Source organism: Artemia sp. Qi Xiang Cuo, chromosome 1, assembly GCF_049724085.1.
Source record: "Artemia sp. Qi Xiang Cuo chromosome 1, ASM4972408v1, whole genome shotgun sequence".
Taxonomy (NCBI): domain Eukaryota; kingdom Metazoa; phylum Arthropoda; class Branchiopoda; order Anostraca; family Artemiidae; genus Artemia; species Artemia sp. Qi Xiang Cuo.
The window spans coordinates 38440330-38461602 of record NC_142794.1 but is presented as its reverse complement, the minus strand read 5'-3'; the positions used below and the strand labels follow the sequence as shown (position 1 = coordinate 38461602).

At 34.7% G+C, this 21273-nt stretch overlaps 1 protein-coding gene across 5 annotated transcripts in view; it reads right to left on the bottom strand.

Annotated features, from left to right (window-relative positions):
• Positions 1-21273, bottom strand: part of Pde8 (phosphodiesterase 8) — a 335405-nt gene that overhangs the window by 105029 nt on the left and 209103 nt on the right. For all 5 annotated transcript variants that reach the window (XM_089102287.1, XM_089102216.1, XM_089102070.1 and 2 more), the window contains 2 exons: positions 16340-16533; positions 1349-1408 (listed from right to left, as the gene is read on the bottom strand). In XM_089102287.1, the coding sequence (XP_088958413.1) occupies positions 1349-1408; positions 16340-16533 (254 nt within the window). The remainder of the gene's footprint in view (positions 1-1348; positions 1409-16339; positions 16534-21273) is intronic.

Below are 21273 nucleotides of genomic sequence, written 5' to 3'. Positions count from 1 at the left end.
TTAGGATATCCTATTCTGTTACGCTTATCCCCTTAATTAACTATTGAAATATCAATAAAATCCTTATCTTCTTCAAATTCAAAAATAATAACTCGTATTGATTAATTTTTACATCTTCCCACTAGCCTATATTTTTTCATAGCCCGACTAAACATAACGGTCATACTAACGTACTAACGTGATTGCTGTACTGCTAGACGATCAGATGCACATAGAGCGGGTGTTACAACGGTTTAGATGGGCTTGTTTGTAAATAAGAAAAGTTTCCGCTTAATTCCTTTTACGATTCAGTGTGGCAACAAAGGCGAGAATCTACGCAATGAAAGAACCTTAATAATTGTGAAAAAAAAAAAATCATAGATAACTCAGGTTTTCGGGTGTGAATGAACCTAAGATCGATCCAAGGGCAAAAAGTGTTTTCATTTTTACGTTCCTGGTACTTCAATAGGTGGTAACACCCCTAACAAGGAAAATGAAGAAAACATGTTCTTCCTTTTTCATTTGAAGCGGAAGAGCAAGCGCCTCTAAACTTTACTATCTCGATAAAGTACTAAGTTTGGTCTCTACGGACCAAAGATAGTAACTTGGGATTCCCTTGTAGGTATTCCACGTTAGCACATACAAATGTAAAATAAGTTCTTCCGCATGCTGAGAACTTAAAGATTTCTTTTATGAACTGTTTAGTCCCAGACCAGCAGTTGAACAGAAAACACTCTGCGAGCCAAATAACAATGAAGAAGCGCCATGACGTAAAAATAGACATGAAGGATATGGTATATTAATTTTTGTAGCAAGCAAACAAGGACACATGCAAGGAATAGGGGGGAGGGGATTTTTATGAGATCAGTCCAAAGGTCCCAGAGGACTAACCGTCATTTTATTACCTCTCCAGACCTGGAATGAAGCAAGGTTTGAATCAACATTGTCTATGTGTACAACAACTTTGTGCAAACAAATACCAATAATGCATCAGCAGGCACATTGGTTTGAATTTATTTTGGGGGAGAGGGCACGTATTTTAGGGTAAGATAAAAATCGGTAAAAAGTGAATTAAAGAGAAGAATAAACGAAATTATAGAAGCCCTAATTTCCATAATTACGCGACTGAATGTTAATTACCGATGCTAGCACTTTATATTACATAAAACTGCCTTACAATAATTTTAGTGTCGAATATTCAGTAGCTCTCAGAAAGGACCTTGTCATATAAAGACCAACCAAGAAACGACACCAATATCCAAAGGATCCAACAAAATCCTTCATAAAACAAATTCCGACATTTGCCAAGATCCCAAAATTAATCGTGGATTAGGAAACACTTCCAAGAATTTCACGGTGGCATTCTTACCTTCTCTTGACGACCGCTATGACTACTGCATGTCTTCCTCCTGGTGTTGCTCGGATACACCTGAAAAAAATAAAAAAATAAAATGAAATTATAAAATAAAAATTCTGAACGAACTACAAGGAAGAAAAATCTATGCAATATTTATTTTTTTAAATGCCACAAAATTTGATCATTAATTTAATACCGAGAAGTCTCCTCGAGCTTAAATACAATCTAAAGGTATCAAGACTACCATTAAGGTACTTTGTTCTGAAACCACGTACAAAATTTAAAACGGTCTGGACTGCCACCGCTATTGCCGGCATCCGCGGCATTTAAAAACCAGTTTTACGTGGTTCACACAAGACACTTTTTTAAGAAAAGGAGTGGTTACAAGAGTGGTTTTTTAGTGGGAAAACAAGTCGAAATGAAGAGTCAGATATTTCAGCAGAGACCACAACTATGCCGTTCTCAGTAAAAATGAAAAACAATATTTGAAGTCAGCTAAACAGCAAGAAAAAGCGCCTTGCTTTGGCCAAAGGACTATACAATTTTATGGGAAGGCGTCATAACATCTAACCGTCAGGAGCACTAACGTCATTTCGTCTACTAAATCCGTCATAACATCGACAAAAAATTCGTCAGAACTACTAACCGTCATAACATCTAAAATTTTAAAACTTAAGTTTTTTGGGGTTTAGGGGGGGAAAGGTACCTAGGTTAGGTTAAGTATTTAATATGCTGTTTTACCCCACCCCCCTGATGTGCAAATATATAGCCGAAATTTGTTTCTAAACTATTAAACACTTATTACTATTATATAAACTTATAATTTTTTTTGATGTTATGACGTTTAGCGACGGTTAGTCGAAATGGTAGCACCCCGAATTTTGCATTGTATTATGGCTTTTCGTTTTAATTTATTATCTTAGAAATAAACTTTTTTAAGTTTAATATGCCGTTTACATAAAACTTACTGTACTGGTTTTTTTTTGTTTTTTTTTTTTGGTTTTCGTAAGATTTTTTAAGTTATTCTGCGTCATCACTAAGTGAAGTTTCGTTTTTCTATCGAGGAATTGACTCCTCATCTACGTTTTTCTACCGAGGAATTGACTCCTCATCTACCGTCACATGTCCAAAGACGTAATGCAAGAAACTGTAACTTTGGCCAGTTTAAGCTGTCATTTTACGTCATCTCTAAGTGAAGTTTCGTTTTTCTATCGAGGAATTAACTCCTCACCTACCGTCACATGTCCAAAGACATAATGCAAGAAACTGCAACTTTGGTCAGTAAGCATTTTAAGCTATTTTCCATTAACATTTCTGAGAAAATTTGTAAGAAAAAACGCGTTCCATTATCGCTTGTACGAGGTTTTGGCTGAGAAATTTGTGCTTCAATTGGATTTCTGGAGCAAGCTGCTCAGAGTTTTTATCGAACGTTCTGACAAATTATACCCTTCTGCTGATCTAAGAAAAAATAGAACCAATCTATATTTATTAAATATTGATAAATTTAGAGGATAATGCACTGTAAACACTAAGTTTGTACAACCAGTTTTATTTGTTCGGATGTTTTAATATTATTCTCGTGTCTCGAGTGTATTTCTCATAAATTCAGTCTCACATCAACAACGTTGCTGAGCTCATAGAGTCTGCTCTATTTAATAAGTTCTCTGCAAATCTACACAAAAAATAAACAGACGGAGAACAGCTTTTATTAAACGATCTATTGCTCACGCAAAAACTTATAATTTCTAGTAAGTTTGTATGCTAAACGAGGCATTGACTCTAACCAAAAACTAAAGCGAATTGGCTCCAGAAATTTTCTAAAATTAAAACAAAAATGAAAAAAATTACATTATTAGAAATGGTATTGCCGGAAAAGTTTGTTCTATTGGAAAAGTTTTTAGCAAATTTGTACAAAAAATATAAAGATAAAACATTCTATCGCTCAAGCAAAATATAAAATTTGTTATTTCTGGTAATTTTAAATGATTTCTAAACGAGCCATGGTTCCTCTAATCAAGAAGTAGACCGATTGGCTCTATGAAATTTCCAAGATACAAAATGGTGTTATCAGAAAGGGAAAAGCAAAACTTTATTCCAAGTGACAGCATAAATACCAAGATATCATTTTGCACTTTCCATTTTTATGGAGAGGAAGTTTTAGTTCAGGTTGTTTTCCGACTGTTATGAAATATAAAACTTTAGGAAAAGAGAAATGTGGCATTGTTTACCGAAATGTCAAACAGACTAGGCTTGATCTAAACTCCGAAATTGAAAGGCATTTTATTGACGTCCGGTTTTTTTCCTTTTTTTTGTCTGATTAATCTGAATTCATTATGATCTGCGTGTGCGGTTGCTCCGCGTGTCCCTGTAGGATGCAAAGATCTTCATACTAAGCAAAGTATAATCATCTACTGAACAAGTACTGACAAAACTCTCCAAAAGTGACCCCGCGTACCTCAGCACCTCTAGACGCAAAATGTTGTACTACTTAATCGCTCCGAGCCGAAGTACTTTGCTCCCAGCCAATCGCCCCAGCCAATAGAGCGTGATTCAGGCGACGAGTTACCCGGAAATTTGTATTGAATTGTGTAACTAAGGGTCTTAAAAATAACCTAAGGGTCTGTGTAAATTGTGTAACAAAGGGTCACTTTTTTTGTGTGGAGAGGATAGGTTTTGTCAGTACTTGTTCAGTAGATGATTATACTTTGATACTAAGTAATGGTTCTTCCATGCTACGCCGTAGTGGTAGAACCTTTTAAACTAGTATAACTTGAGACTTTACGTTAGTCCTTGTTTGGTTTAAAATGCCTTTTCAGTAAATTCCTTTACTACGGAAGAAGCATCAGAAAATAAACAAAATTATGAGACTTTTTTAGAGACGGGGCGCCTGAAGGCCTCCTCTCTGCGTATTTACCGAGATAATTGAGGTGATTTTAGACGATGATTATAATGGTTTTATGGATATTTACGTAAGCTTAGTAATTAGACTAGGACTTGTCATGGCCCTAGTCGATGCCCTAGTGTAACAGGACTTGTTTACGTGCGAAACATTATATTTATACTTAACGTAATGTAACTTAACCACTTAGGATAAATAATCACATAAGTAGCATAAAAACCCGCTGAATATATTGAAGTTAGCCAAAATGACACTTCTGAATAATTAACAAATAACATAAGAGTGGTAAAGACGTCAGAGGTATCGACTACATAATTCCAACAATCAAGGAAAAAGACAAAGAAAATACATTCCAGTAGCCATGTCCCACCTGGGCATTTCTAAAACCCTGATGCCACCTTGTCATACTTAAAGTTTATTGTTCAAAATTTTACGTGTATTCACCTGAATAGCTTAAAAGGATTTTAACTTGGTATCTTTTTTGGGGTCGTCTTAAAAGGCTCTAAAGTATAGTCAGTCAAGGGATGCACGTCCTGTCTGCGACCCACCAAAATATGGTCATGTCCCACCAGTAGGGCCTCCACCTCACGTTAGGATTTGCAGTTCTGAAGAAAAAAATTCTCTTTTACAGGTGTATGCTTTTGTATTTGAGTGTGATTTTTGTATTTGAGCATTGAGTTTTGTATTTTGAGTGTGATTTGTGCATCTGAGTGTTTTGTATTTGAGTGTAACCAAATTACTTTTAAAACAGTCAATAACATTGGCTGTGTCATTTTCATTTGCCAAAATGTCTTGAAGCTTTGTGTTGACAATCCTTGTTTTTTCACCAAGAACACATTCAGAACACACTCACCAAGAACACACTCACAAATTCGCCAAGAACACACTCAGAGCTTTTACGATACGGAAATAACAGCTTTCATCCTTTTGATTATTAAGTTATTCTAATCTATTTCCAAAGAGAAAAACAGAAAGAGGGTGATAACTATAAGTAATTCTTCTTTACCATAATAATCATAACATGCTCCCTAGGCGTTATGCGAATTAAATTTGAATTTTTAGAAAATAAAAAAGCAAATCAAGCGTCAAATAGGTGCTGTCTTATTTCAACAGCTCACTTTCAATTATTAATTATTAACCGGAATTTCTTATAAACACATCAAAAAACAACTTATAAGAGAACTTATGTTTATAATTGTGGTTGAAAAGCTGCGTCTGGCCAAGTTTTTAGTAAAGAATCCAGCTGAGCCAATTCATAAGAATTTTTGTATACCAAATTTTTCAGAAGAACGAAAAAACGAAAAAAAATGTGTCTCGGTCTTTTTGATTGTAAGTAAGGACTTGCGCAAGAGATGTTTATTCAGGTCAACCATGTCGACAAGGTACTTCCCTGAGTCATGTAAAGTCAACCACAAGGGGATCCCAACTTATAGAGCTCCGATTGGAAGGAGATGTTTTGAGGCCTGACCTGCAAAGGGGCCCAATGCAAGATTTTTCTTATGCTAAAATCGAGGCAACAAGGTTTATCTTTTTACAGTTTAATTTATAAATCGGAATATCTTCATGACATGTTTTCCTCTGTCTTTTCGAATTTTTACAATATCTTCCACGCGAAAAAAGTTTACAATGTTGCAACCAGGCATATACGATTTCGCTTTCCGTAATTTCCTAAATATTTGTAGAATTATTCTATGTTGCTGTTCTGACATGCTCGTTCGAAAATATACCCTCGTTCATAAATAAATAACGAGCAATTTTCAAGATGTTTTAATTTTTTTATTTTTTTTTTAACGAAAATATTTTATATAATTTTCCTGGTTCATCCAGCCGTTGTATACCAAATTATGCCCTAAATTATGGCTTCCTGCAAAACAAATTCCCGCTTAAATGCCTGAATTTGAAGTGAAAAGAACTAAAAAAAAAACACATTATAAGTTATAGTCGGAAAACCTGACTTATAATTACAGGAGAGCCAGGAGATATGCGTCAGCAATAGTCAGCATAGGTGCTAAAAATGTTGGAGGGGCACAGAAAAATATTTCCCGAAGTCTTGATGGCAGCTCTCAGTGGTTCTTGATTCAGGATTTATTCACAGCACAATTTATTCGGGGCATACTGTCTGGTGTCTAAACTGTAAAGAAACCGCCTATTGATTTATTTGAAACAGCCGTGTCCAATCAATTCATTTATAATTTTGGTAGTAAAATTATTGACTTATAACTTTGTGTGTTTTAAGAATATTTCACAAATTTAAGGGGTAGCACCTAAAATTCCAAGTAATTTTGGTTATGATAATAATAAATAAGACAAATTATAGGAGTAATTACAATTAAGTATTTATATATTATGTTATTTACATATTTCATAATATATTATAAAAATTATAATTAATTATAACAATAATAAGCTCTATAGGAAATTTAAAATTATTGATTCAGAATTGCATTCGCAAACATCTCTAGCTAAGTCATGCATATTTCAGCAGCTCTTGTTCACGCTGGAATTCAGGGCTTGCTTCATTGAAGCTTTTTTAAGCAAAACACCCAGTCTTAGAGTCTCAAACTGTCTGCCTAAAATTGAAAACTCACCGTATCAAGAAGCTTCAAGCATCATCATCTTCAGCATCTGATTTTAAGTCTTATTGACATAATCAACATGCTGGGCAATCATGTAAAGGTACACCCTCTTTAAAGTGCACGCTTTTTGTAGTGCTGCAATATGCTATCATAGGCAGCGTTGCGCTGCCTAAGTGAAGAACGATGTTGGTACAACATTATCATTTTTTTTCTCTTTTTGTTGGTCTTAGGCCAGGGCACTTCGTATCGAAGGAGTTATCGTAGAAACTTCGAAAAGGGATCATTCGATTGGAAATTGGAAGGGCTTGTGCCATTTTTAATAGCCGAAAGTGATTGGAAGGCAACTAACACCCCTTCCACGCCCACATTTCTCCAAACAAATCAAATCAAACTTTTTAGATGGCCATTTTGTTCAACGTAGTTGAAAGATCTAGGAATTATGTCTTTGAGGAGGACACTCCCCCACAGTCCTCATGGCAAGGGTTGTAATTTATGCCCTGGGGACATACAAGGTTTTTTTTTATAGAAAGTATTGTCGTAAAAACTTCAAAAAGGGCTCATCCAATTAGAAATTGAAATGGCTAGTGCCCTTTTTAATAGTCCAAAGTGATTGGAGGGCAACTAACCCCCCTCTCACGCCCACCATTTCCCCAAACACATACAATCAAAATTTTGGGATATCCATTTTGTTCAATGCAGTTGAAAGTTTTAGAAATTAGGTCTTTGAGGATAATAACCCCCCACAACCCTCAGGGCAAGGGTTGTAAGTTATGCCCTTGGGTGCATATAAGGTTTTATTATAAAGGTTGTCGTAGAAACTTTCAAAAAGGTCTCATTCGATTGGAAATTGAAAGGGCTAGTACTCTTTTTAATAGTAGAAAGTGATTTGAGGGCAAATAACCCCCCTCTCAAACCCACCATTTCCCCGAACACATCCAATCAAAATTTTGAGATAACCATTTTTTTCAATGTAGTTGAGAGTTAAAGAAATTTGGTCTTTAAGGATGACAACACCCACTGCCCTCAGGGTAAGGCTTGTAAATTATGCCCTGGGGGCATATAAGGTTTTTACAGAAAGCGGTGTTGTAGAAACTAAAAAAAGTTCATTTGATTGAAAATTGAGATACCTAGTGCTCTTTTTAATAGTAGAAAGTGATTCAAGGGCACCAAATCCCCCTCTCACGCCGACCATTTCCCCAAACACATCCAATCAAAATTTAGAGATAACCATTTTGTTCAACTTAGTTTAAGGTTCTGTAAATTAGGTCTTTGAGGTTGACACCCCCCCAACCCTCACGGCAAGGGTTTTAAATTATGCCCTGGGGGCATATAAGGTTTTTTAGAGAAAGTGTTGTCGTAGTAACTTCAAAAAGGGTTCATTCGATTGGGAATTGAGATGGCAAGTGCCTTGTTAATAGTCAAAAGCGATCGGAGGGCGAATGTCCTCCACACGCCCATTATTTCCCCAAACAATGCCGATCAACATTTTGATATAGCCATTTTGTTGAACGTAGTTGAAGGGTCCGTAAATTATGTTTTGAATATGATACCCCCCGCAGCCCTCAGGGCTAAGATTGTAAGTTATGCCTTAGGGGTATATAATGCTTTAATAGAAAGCAAGGGGTCACTGGATCGGAAATTGAGAGGGCTATTGTCCTATTTAATAGTCGAAAGTGATCGGAGGGAGAATCAACCCCGCCCCATGCTCATCATTTCCCCAAATCTTTCCGGTAAAAATTTTGATATGGACATTTTGTTCAACATAATTGAAAGGTCTGGAACATATGTCTTTGAGGATGACAACCTTCCCCCCATAGCCCTCGGGACAAGGGTCGTAATTTATGCCCTTGGGGCATATAAGGCTTCTTATAGAAAGTTTTGTCATAGAAGCTTCAAAAAGGGCTCGTTCGATTGGAAATCGGGAGGACTAGTGCCTTTTTTATTAGTCGAAAGTGATCAGAGGGCAAATGCCCCCCCCCCATGCTCATCATTTCTCCAAACACTTCCAATCAAAGTTTTGAGATAGCCCTTTTGTTCAGCGCATCAGAAAGGTCTGGAAATTATGTTTTTGAGGATAAAAAAATCTCCCCAGCCCTCATGGCAAGGGTGTTACGTCATGTCCTGGGAACATATAAGGTCTTTATAGATAGCTTGGTCATATATACTTCGGAAGAGGCTCATTGGATTGGTAATTAGATGCTTTAGTGCTCATTTTAAGAGTCAAAGTGATCAGACGGTAGCTACCCCCCCCCCCCACGCACGTCGTATTGTTCCGAAATGCATCTAATAGAAATTTCGAGATAGCCATTCTGTTCAAAATAGTGTAAATATCGTTAACAAGGCTTTTGGGGTTGAAACAAACCCCAGAGATTAGGGTCAAGGGTTGCAAGTTATGCCCAGGGGGTAATTAGGGTTTTAATGGAAGGAATGGTTGTTTAACTTTAGAAGAGGCTCAGCCTTTCTTCCTGAAAAAGACTATGTCAATATAAACCAACAGAAATTAATAAAAAAAAACTTTTTCCACAAAATTAGTTTTTCAAAAAAACAAAGAATTCCATTAAACCAAAAATTAAAAAAATAGAATCAAATAATCTACCAGGCATACAACTACCAAAAATCAGTATCAATAAACAAATGAAACCCAAAGCGAAGAAAAATTAAGATGAATAACAGAATCAAATTCAACATGAGCAAAAAGCATTATGGCTTGGGTTCAAGCTCCTATGCTGTTCATATGACAGAATATAAAATGTAGTGTACGAAAAAAATAATTTCTAAGGTTTTCAGTTTTATAAATTTAACAAATCAAAAATTAATTACTGTTTTAAGGAATAGATGTCAACATATGTATATTAAACTGACAATGCACATTTTTTTCAGTAAATTCATTTGAATTTTTTCGAAAAAGTACATATTATATTCTGGCTTTTAGACAGCATAGGGTTTAGAACCCTAATCATATTAGTTTCTGCTCGTTTTGAGTTTGACTCTGTTATTTATTTTAATTTCTGTTTGTTTTGGGTTTCACTTATTTACTGATACAGATTTTTGGTAGTTTGGTATTTTAGGCCGTACCCAGGATTTTTTTGGGGGGGAGGGGGTGGGGGTTATTCGACTATTTTTTTGGGGTGAGGGCGGGTTACTCGAATATTTTTTGGGGGGAGTCTTACACAAAAACCCTCAAAAACGCACAAAAATGGGTTTATATCTATTTTTGTTTCATTTTTACGAGTCAGACAAACATTTCGGGGGGAGGGTTCAAACCCCCTAACTCCCCCTGGGTACGGCCTTAATAGGAATAATAGCAAGATCTCCCAAGGGGAGAAGCTCAAAGTCACTCCTTCCTCTGTATACGCACATCATTGCATCAGTCAATCAAACACATGATGTCTATAAGAATGCATTATTACGGCTCATATGTAGATTGGTCTACAACATCAAGATTACATATATATATATATATATATATATATATATATATATATATATATATATATATATATATATATATATATATATATATATATATATATATATATATATATATATATATATATATATATTTATATATATATATATATATATATATATATATATATATATATATATATATATATATATATATATATATATATATATATATATATATATATATATATATATATATATATATATATATATATATATATATATATATATATATATATATATATATATATATATATATATATACCCCAATTTTCTTTTTACAAGTAGCGGTAGAAACGTACATATTTAGATGTTTAGGCAAACCTGGGCCTATTTTCCCTACCCACGAGAGAGCCTTATATAATGATGTGCTACTTTTCTGCTTTAACAGCTTTAGACACTTTCTTCCTAATGAACATACCAAAAGACCGCCAGTCACTTTTTTCACAAATACTAGTCATTAGCTCTATTCATTGTTTTATTTTAACGACTTTTATCTATCACTTTTCATCAGTACATACTGTTAGAGACCCAAGTAATAATGTATAGGTTATAATGTCACTTAATTTACATAGCTTATACGCAATTACGAGGCGAAAGTACAAACCTTGGGTCAATATGTTTACGTCAATACAACTAGTTGTTCGGATTACCTGTTAAACCGTAAACTGCGCTGTATTTTGTAAAAATTCCGATTTAACTTCATTAGAGACAATGATGAAATGCTTGATTTCGTCAGCGACAGTAGTGTTTTTTTCTCCAAAAATTAGGTTCTTTCTTTTTACCAAAAAAGAGCCCAAGAGCCGAACGGGATTGAATAGGTGCGGGGCCCGATTGGATTTTTTTTAGAGGGACCCTCTCTAGATATTAAATATTTGAACAAGACATACATGCATAAGCAGTCCAAGTATGTAGTGCAAAATATCTGTAATAGCCTATAGGACTATCCCGGTTAAATAACAGTAATAATAATAAATTTATTATAGGCCATAATAAAATAGGTCGTGCTTCACAGTATTCTTAAATACACTCCACAAGAAAAAATAAGATAAATATCTAACTTCTCCAGCAATAAATTTAATAAACCTGACATAAACTTTTGCGGGTATCAATTTCCTATATTATAAAGTAAATATCATATAATATGAAATACATTAATAAATCTCATGCAGCAATACAAACTTAAAATAAATCAATTTTTGATTATTTCAATAACTCCTAATTTATCCCTTATAGTCAACAATAATTTGCTTTAGATTTCAAAGTCTTTTTTTCACTTTGATGGTAACGAGGGTCCTTTCAAATGCGGGGCCCTATTGGGCCCAATCGTTCCAATCACCCTTCACCCGGCCCTGCACAAGAGAAGATGTTACTTATCATTAGCATCGATTTTTTAGATGGCTCAAAGAATTTCATTTTGCCATTATTATATACAAAAATGCTATCTCTTGAAAAACCGAATTTAGCCTAGGCTTAGACACTGGCATTTTTTCTAGCACAAAGCGGCCCAAGCATGGTAAGGCTGATGAAAATGTAGTGGTTCACACCAAATTAACCTATTTACCGACAACTGTGTTTTTTCTCTTTTTTGTGAAAAGGACTTACACAATGGATGCCGTGAAAAAGCAGCTAATCGCACTAAATTAGCCCTGGTTTACATAAAAGCATTTTTTTCTGATACACAAACAACTCATGCACAAAACTTGCAGCGGCAACAATGACAACGGCAAAAAGGTTAAGATATTGGCAGAACCAACCAAGAAAATTCTTCAAAAAATTTAATTTTGAAAATAAAGGAGTATCGAAATTTTTCTTAAATCTTCAGTTTCTGATCAAACTGTAATGAATATCATGAAATTAAAATTTGATAGGTTCACACAAATATTTCAGTATGGCTGATGAACCATAACAATGCACCAACTTTAAAAAAAAATTGGGTAAATCTTGTAGAAATTGCAAAGGTGAATTTTTCGAAAAAACAACTTGGTGTGTAAACCAAGGGCTAAAACTTGGTTAAACTTGTTTAAGCAAAATTTTAATGGTCGAAAACGATAATTGCAAAGACCATCGTTTTGGTTGGTGCTGCGCTTAAAAGGCTTAAAAGGCATTTTAAAAGGCTTAAAAGGCATGCGCGAACCTGGCTTAAAAGACATTTTCAGACTACTGGGAGTTAAAAGGTCGTTCCTCCCACAATTGTCAGGGCAATAAAATCCTAATACAATACTGCCGCGCTAACCAAATTAAGGAGACATCTCGTAGACAAGAACACAAGAGTTGCCTATACCGAGCTGTAGTGTTGGTGTTGACCTGAAGACTTTGAGAGACTTATGCTACTGGTGTGCTGAGTTGAGCGTGTTCAGTGTCTGGGTAAGATTATTGTAATTAATACCAAATTCAAAAAGTTATAACAAATGTACAAGGCCGTATTCAAGGGCCATTCCGGGTTTGCTCCCCCCCCCCAAAAAAAAAAAAATTATCTGACTCGTAAAAAAGTAAAAAAAAATAAATCAAATTTTTGGTGCATTTTGTATAGTTTTCTCTTTAAAATCCACCAACAAAATGCATCCCCTCCCCCCCTCCAAACAAAAAATCCTGGATGCGCCTTTGCAAATGAATCATAAGTAAATAAGATGAATTTTCACGGAATATCTAACGAGCTCTAGCTCAAAATTGCAAAACGTTTCTAGTGACACAGTCCATTCCTATACCACCCTACTACTCAGCCAACCCATCGAATACACCTAAGATTAGCAATCTCAAGAGTATGATATGAAAAGATAATCCAGGATTATCAGAATAAGTCCAGACCAGAGGTACACCTTCGACAAAACCTGACAGCTCTTACAAACGAAACATAGTTCCCACAAAACTCAATTAAGGTAAACTATCTAGTAAACCCAACCCACCAAAATTTGACCCAGCAAAACTCAATCGAACCAAAATTCAACTAGCAAAACTCAACCCACACAAAATTAGACCCAAAGAAAATTAAATGCACGCCGAATTCCAATCGACAAAACTCGACCCTCAATTCAACCTAGGCAAAGCTGCGAGGAAGAACGTGGCTAGTATTAGTAATAGCAGTAAAACTCGGCCGAAGAAAAACTCAACTCAAGCAAAATTCCACCTAGATTAATTCCGGCCCGTAAAATTCAACCTAAAATTCCAATCGACAAAATTGAGCCCAGCAAAATGCAAAAAGCTATAAATAATTGGAAACAGTAAATATCAATACATAAGAAGTTCCTGTCAAGAAAAAATCAATCTGGTCAGCACTGAAAAAGAGGCACTTAATATATGAAGACAATCGTAATAGCTAAACTCAGTTCAGAAGCCCATTCTCTCAAAACCAAATCAAAACTCAAAAGGGACAAATTCCCATTTTTATGTTTGACACCTATCAATTTTAAACCACGCCTAAACATAGGGGGAGATAAAAGAATTACCCCCCTGAAAAACAAACAATCGAAAGTCACGCCCACCATTTCCCCAAACACATCCAATCAAAATTTTTGAGATACCCATTTTTGTTCTCCGTAGTTAATTTCCAAATAGAAATAATGTTTTTGAAGAGGACACTCCGCCACAGGCCTCAGGGCAAGGGTTGTAAGTTATGCCCTGGGGGCATATAAGGTTTTTTATAGAAAGCGTTGTCTTAGAAACTTCAAAAAAGGCTCATTCGATTGGAAATTCAAAGGGCTAATGCCCTTTATAATAGCCTAAAGTGATCAGAGGACAACTAACCCCCCTCTCACGCCCACTCCCCAAACACATCCAATCAAAATTTTGAGATAGCCATTTTGTTCAACGTAGTTGAAAGTTCTGGAAATTAGGTCTTTGAGGATGACATCCCCCCCATAGACCTCAGGGCTGTTATGCAAGTTGTATGTTATGCCCTGGGGGCATATTAGGTTTTTATAGAAAGCGTTGTCATAGAAACTTCAAAAGGGGCTCATTTGATTGGAAATTGAAATGGCTAGTGCCCTTTTTAATAATTGAACGTGACTGGAAGGGAACCAACAGTTAACACCCGTTCTACACTCACTATTTATCCAAACACATCCAATCAAAATTTTTAGATAGCTAATTTGTTTAAAGTAGTTGAAAGGTCCAAAAATTATATCTTTGAGGATGACACTCCCCTCTAAAGCCCTCATAGCAAGGGTCGTAGGTTATAGCCTGGGGGCATATAAGGTTTTTATTGAAAGCTTTGTCATAAAAACTTGAAAAAGGGCTCATTCGTTTGGAAATTCAAAGGGCTAGTGCCCTTTTTAATAGTAGAAAGTGATTTTAGGGTAACTAGCTCCCTCTCATGCCCACCTCCAACAGATCCAATCAAAATTTTTAGATAGCCATTTTGTTCAACGTAGATAAAAGTTTTAGGTTTTTAAGGATGATAACCCTCTCAAAGCCCTCGGGGCAAGAGTTATAAGTTATGCCCTGGGGGCATAACTAGAGCGTTGTCGTAGAAACTTCAAAAAGGAATCATTCGATTGGAAATTGAAAGGACTAGTGCCCTTTTTAATAGTCGAAAGTGATTGACCTCAAAGCCCTCAGGTCAAGGGTTGTAATTTATGCCCTGGGGGCATATAAAGTGTTTATAGAAAGCGTTGTCATAGAAACTCAAAAAGGGCAGATTCGATTGGAAATTGAAAGGGCTAGTGCCCTATTTAATAGTCGAAAGTGTTTGGAAGGCTTGACATTTTTATAGTGAAGATCGATGTGGGTACAATGTTTGTTTCTTTTTTGTTTTTTTTTTTTTTTTTTTTTTTTTTTTTTTTTTTTTTTAAATTAGACCAGGGCACTTTGTATCGAAGAGTTGTCGTAGGGACTTCGAAAAGGGCTCATTGGATTGAAAATAGAAAGGGCTAATGCCCTTTTAATAGTCGAAAATGATTGGAGGACAACTAGTCCCTCTCCCACGCTCACCCTCCTATTTGCCCATTATGTTTAAAAACTAAATGTTGCCTTAAGATTAAATCAAAATGCACTCTGTTAATGCTAATTCCCAATAAGGCATCTCTGCAGAATCCCAAAAACGACTGAGGGTATTATGTTCAACCTGACGGGGCTACTTCTACTCTTAAAATTTAACCAAATCAAAATAGCGTAAGTGCATCCAAGCTATCATAGAAAGTAAACATATTTTTTCGCGAATGGTTTCAAGTTTTGAATTTCAGGTCAACTAGAGGAGGTATGAAAGATTTAAAGTAATTTTCTTTTTTCCCTGAATAGACTATGTCAATATAAAACGAACAAAAATTAATCAAAAAACTTCTTCCACAAAATAAGTTTTTCAAAGAAAAGTAAAAAACTCCATTAAACAAAAAATGAGCAAAAATAAAATAAAATAATTTACCAAGCGTGAAACTACCACAAATCAGCGTCGATAAATAAATGAAACCCAGAACGAACAGAAATTACAATAAATAACCGAGTCAAACTCAAAACAAGCAGATATCAACACGAGTAGGGCTCAAAACCCCTATGCCTTCCTAAGGCCAGAACATAATTTGCACTTTACTGAAGAAAATACAAATGAATGTGCATTGTCAGTTTGATATATATACACTGAAATTTAGTAACCAAAATGTTAATATTATTTGATTTATTAAAGTTATAAAAGTAAAACATTTATATTTTTTCAGTAAAATGCAAATTATGTACTGGCCTTGGGAAGGCATAGGGGTTTTGAGCCCTAGTCATGCTAATTTCTGCTCGTTTTGAGTTTGACTCGGTTATTTATTGTAATTTTTGTTCGTTTTGGGTTTCATTTACTTATCGATGCTGATTTGTGTTTGTTTCACGCTTGGTAGATTATTTGATTTTATTTTTGCTCATTATTGGTTTAATGGTGTTCTTTACTTTTCTTTGATAAACTTATTTTGTGGAAAAACTTTTTCTAATTAATATATATAAAAACAAAAAAAAAACTGGGTTTCCAGCTCAGATTTAGGCGAGAAAACGAACGATTAAAAACAGAATAGGGTATATGCATTTGTTTTAAATTAGTTCCTTCCACTCCAAAATCTTAATTGCAAGTGAAAAAATAGAAATTACCTAACAAGCTGATCTGCTTCTGCTGTCCTATTGGAATGTCTTCGATCAACAATAATAAGCTGGTGTTGATTTATAGAAAAAGCCTCACCCGCACTTTCTGAGTTCCTGTACAGCGTGCTCGAATTCCCTAACTTCCGGGCAGCCCACGTCCAGGCGTTACTCTGCGCGTCTTCACGAGAAAAAGATAAAAGTATCTGAAAATACATGATAAAGTTAAAAGGAAATACTGTCTTTCGCAGACCCTACCTTCATACCTCTGCTTTGGACAAACAAACCCTTGGTGAGAAAGTGTGGTTCAAGAATAGCACCTATCTTTCTTTACAATTTAAAAGAAGAGAAAATACCTCATGGCTATGCATAAGGCAACGGGGAATCCCTTATAATTGGTCCTATAACTCTCCAGAAAACTTTTAACCCCTCACCCCCCCAGGATGATCCTTCAATATTCCATTATACTTCTCATATGTGTCCCGGTGAAATACTGTACCATTGAGTTTCTCTTCATACCGGACGGTAGAACAAGTTTAAACCATTTTTTAAATTTCAAAGAATCGTTCACGCAATTCTTTGGGAGGTGATTTCGGTCCAGAACACTTTCCCAAAATTTTTTAGATTTAACGATGTCTCCCGTAATTTCGTGCACAAAAATGTTCCATAGAATTCACATCTTTATATTAATAGAGTCAATCTTATGGTATTTTCTACTAGAGATATCCCTACAACGTAGATATGAGGATCACCTCCCCATACGATGTTTTATGAAAATAATAAAAAAAAACAGATATTTGTTCCTGAATCTCATTTTTTTTGTCCTTAGAATTAGCAGGTTCCAAGTTCTGGTAATTGTGTATTATCCCAAACACACTAAAGAGGTTTGCTTTGTTTGATCTGAGTAAGACCGGTTTTTCTCTCGCATTCAGTTATAATTAGCATATTCTTTCGTGAAATAAAATACGGTGCAGATATATTTTAATTAAATATGTAACATATAGAGGTGGTTAGGTATTTAATATAATGCATTCTGTGTTCCTTTTTAAACCTCGGCACCCCATGGATGCCCAGCTTAATTTTGCTTGAATTACAAGCCAGGTTAATAATAATATAATAATATGATATTATAATTATATTATAATAATAATAAATATATAATAATAATATTATTATATATAATAATATTATTAAATATACAATAATATTAATAATAATATAAATATATAATAATATTATTATAGACTAATAATATATATTATTATATTATAATAATAATATTAATAATAATAATCGATGCTAACAATTTTCTGTTAGCTCGCAGTGTAAAGTATTTGGAACATAAATTCGAGAAGGTTTTTCCGGGTGTCTCATTTCTTAGTTATTTGGCCATTTATGTGTCAACGAGAGTGGTCCAGGAGGGGGGGGGATCCCGGGACTAAGGCTAGTCGTGGGAAAGGGCTAGAACCCAGGCATGGTCGAACAACCAATAGCTGGAACTTCCGTTCCAGGAAAGTTATACTCTTGGTACACTTCTAAAGGCAGTCCATCTTTCGCCTTCGTCGTAGTTAGTTGTTCTTGTGCTACCTTATTTTCTCTGTATGTGCATTCTCACATTATTAAATAAACACCATGTACCAACGTTTATCGACTATCTTTGGAATTACGTAAACCGTTACATAAGCCAATAGAAAAGGCATATAAAGAACTAGACAGAGGTTTACAGCAGAAACAAAATTGCTAGCTGCAAAAATGTCCCTAACAGTTCGCAGAAACATATTAATTGGGCGAGAAATCAAAAGTGCCTTCAAATGTAGACAGTGATTTAAAATTAACTTCAAATTAACTTCAAACAAGAGCATTTAACTTTTTTTCATAAAATGCAATATGAAACTATAAACACAAAATTTGTCCACAACTATCTTTTAAGTGAAGAAATTTTATTGGTTTATGCTTGAACTTTCTTAGCGCTTAAAATTCCTACAAATTTTCACAAGCAACGTTTCGAACTGTTCCAACATGTCCTTTATATTTCTAACAAAGTCTATCAGCAAAATATTTCGTTTAACTCTTGGGATTTCAAATAATGTGGTTGTGACATAACTATTAAACACTAGGTTTTATGTCACCCACAACTTTTTTTGAAAACTTTTTAGCATTCACATGCAATTCTTCCCCATCGATCTGCTGCTAGTTTTAAGATCTTTATGTTTTTTTTGTTGGAGAGTTATCTGACACAATGTTTCATCTTATGTGTCTAAAGTTCGTTTAATTTGGTTTTAACCAGTCTTAAGTGACGAAAATGACGTAAAAAATGACAGGAAGTCTCAGTTTGGTATTTTTTCGGAACTTTGAAGTTTAGATATTACATGTAACTAAACACAATTTTTTTGAGTCGTATAGCCTATTGAAAAATAAATTACAAACAATTTCTATTTAGCAATTAGTGCTTAAAATCCATTCAGTATAGAAAACTATATTCTTAAATCCTTTTTAATTTAGCGTTCTATGGTCAGAACACATAATGAATTAGCCAATAAAAACACCAGATGTTTCGTAATTAATTGCAGGGGCGGACCAAAGCCCCCCCCCAAGATTTTTTCTGGTTCCCTTATTCCCTGTTTTTTATTCTTTTTTAAGAATAAATTGGTTAGTTTGGTCCATTATTGGCACCTTTGTCATATTAGCCCCCCCCTCCCTCCCCAAGGCCGTGTCCAGGTGGGTAGGGGGTTTGAACCACCCACGAAATGTTTGAACCGCCCACGAAATGACTCGTAAAAACGTAACAAAAATGGATATAAACAAATTTTGTATGCGTTTTTTAGTTTTTTTTTGTGTAACCCCCCTCCCCCCCCCCAAAAAAAAAATTTGAGTAAAACCCCTTCCAAAAAATTATGGGTACGGCCTTGCCCCCCCCCCCCCATGATTTTGCTCATTGGTGCCTTTGTCACATTGGGTCTCCCCCGAGATTTTGCTCTAGATCCGCCCCTGATTAATTATTAAATAAAAAAAAGTTTTTTAACTGAAAGTAAGGAACGACGTTAAAACTTAAAACGAACAGAAATTATTCCGCATATGAAAGGGGCTGTCCCCTCCTCAACGCCTCGTTCTTTACGCTAAAGTTTTTTAATGTTTAAAAAAATAGAGTTTTGAGAAAGTCAAACTTTAGCGTAAAGAGCGAGGCGTTGAGGAGGGCACAGCCCCTTTCATATACGGAATAATTTGTCTTCGTTTTAAGTTTTAACGCCTTTCCTTACTTTCATTTAAAAAAAAAACTTGTTTTTTTTATTTAATTTTGAACGTTTTTGAATTAATGCATGTTTTAATTTTGGCTCACCGTACATCAAGAATCAAAAAAAAATGTTCATAGTAATATCACTTTTATTTGGATAAATGGCTTTCTCGAAAGTTGTGTAATTTATTTACGAACGTTTTTATTAGTAATAAATATACGTAGCTTCTGAATTAACTTACGTAACAAACTTCTAGATTCATATATTTTTAATACATATATTAGGTGTTTCATCCCCTAGTCAATACCATGCTCTTTAGGCTAAAGTACGAGTTTTGTTCCAAAATGTATATATATATATATATATATATATATATATATATATATATATATATATATATATATATATATATATATATATATATATATATATATATATATATATATATATATATATATATATATATATATTATATTACATGTTCACGTTTGTGGAGCACCCAGTATAATTATCAGCACTGCATGAGCATTAAGTATGTTCAGTTATCTACATTTAGTTTAAAATCTAATTATTTAGGTATTCATTAGGGCTTGGTTGAAGTAAAGATCTTTGACAAGGTGTGGAGGTTTCGGTTTGCATGACAAAAATTAACAAACGCATATGAAATACTTCAAAACTATCCAATATTGTACAAATTTTGTTCGCAAGCTTTAAGTGGTTGTTGGCTTCATAAATCCCGACAACTGGCCATCGAACATCAATCTTGTTCCAAAATAAAAAAAACAAGTTTTTTTAACTGAAAGTAAGGAACGACGTTAAAACTTAAAACGAACAGAAATTATTCCGTATATGAAGGGGGCTGTCCCCTCCTCAACGCCTCGCTCTTGACGCTAAAGTTTTTTTATTGTTTAAAAAATAGAGTTGTGAGAAAGTCAAACTTTAGCGTAAAGAGCGAGGCGTTGAGGAGGGGACAGCCCCTTCATATACGGAATAATTTCTGTTCGTTTTAAGTTTTAACGTCGTTCCTTACTTTCAGTTAAAAAAACTTGTTTTTTTATTTAATTTTTGAACGTTTTTGAATTAATGCAGGTTTTGATTTTGGCTCACCGTACATGAATAATTAAAACAAAATTTGCGTATTATATTTGGTTAAATGGCTTTCTCGAAACTTGTTTAATTTTATTTACGAACGTTTTTATTAGTAATAAATATACGTAACTTAGAATTAACTTACGTAACGAACTTCTATATTCATAAATTTTTAACACGTATATTAGAGGGTTCGCCCCCTAGTCAATACCCTGCTCTTTAAACTATGTTCGAATTTTTTCCAGTTCTTTAAAAATGACCTCTTAATCACAATCAGTTGATCAGTTGAAAAACTTTAATTCCTGATCTTATTTAATTCCTGATCTTTTTCTTTAATAATGCTGGGAAATCCGGCGCCCCCTTCATAGCAATGTCCCTTCCCCCATGAAAACTTCCTTCATGGAAAGATCCTTCCATATAGCCCCCGACCCTCTCCTTCCCCCACCTACCAGAAAAAATCTCCTCTGAAAAAGTCTGTATACTTCCCAATAACCAATACTATATGTTAACATTGAGTAAAGTTCATAACTTTCAGCCCTCCCCTGGGGACTTTGGGGGATCAAGTCATCCTAAAAGACATTTTTATCATATTTTCGACCATGCTGAACAAAATGGCTATCTCAA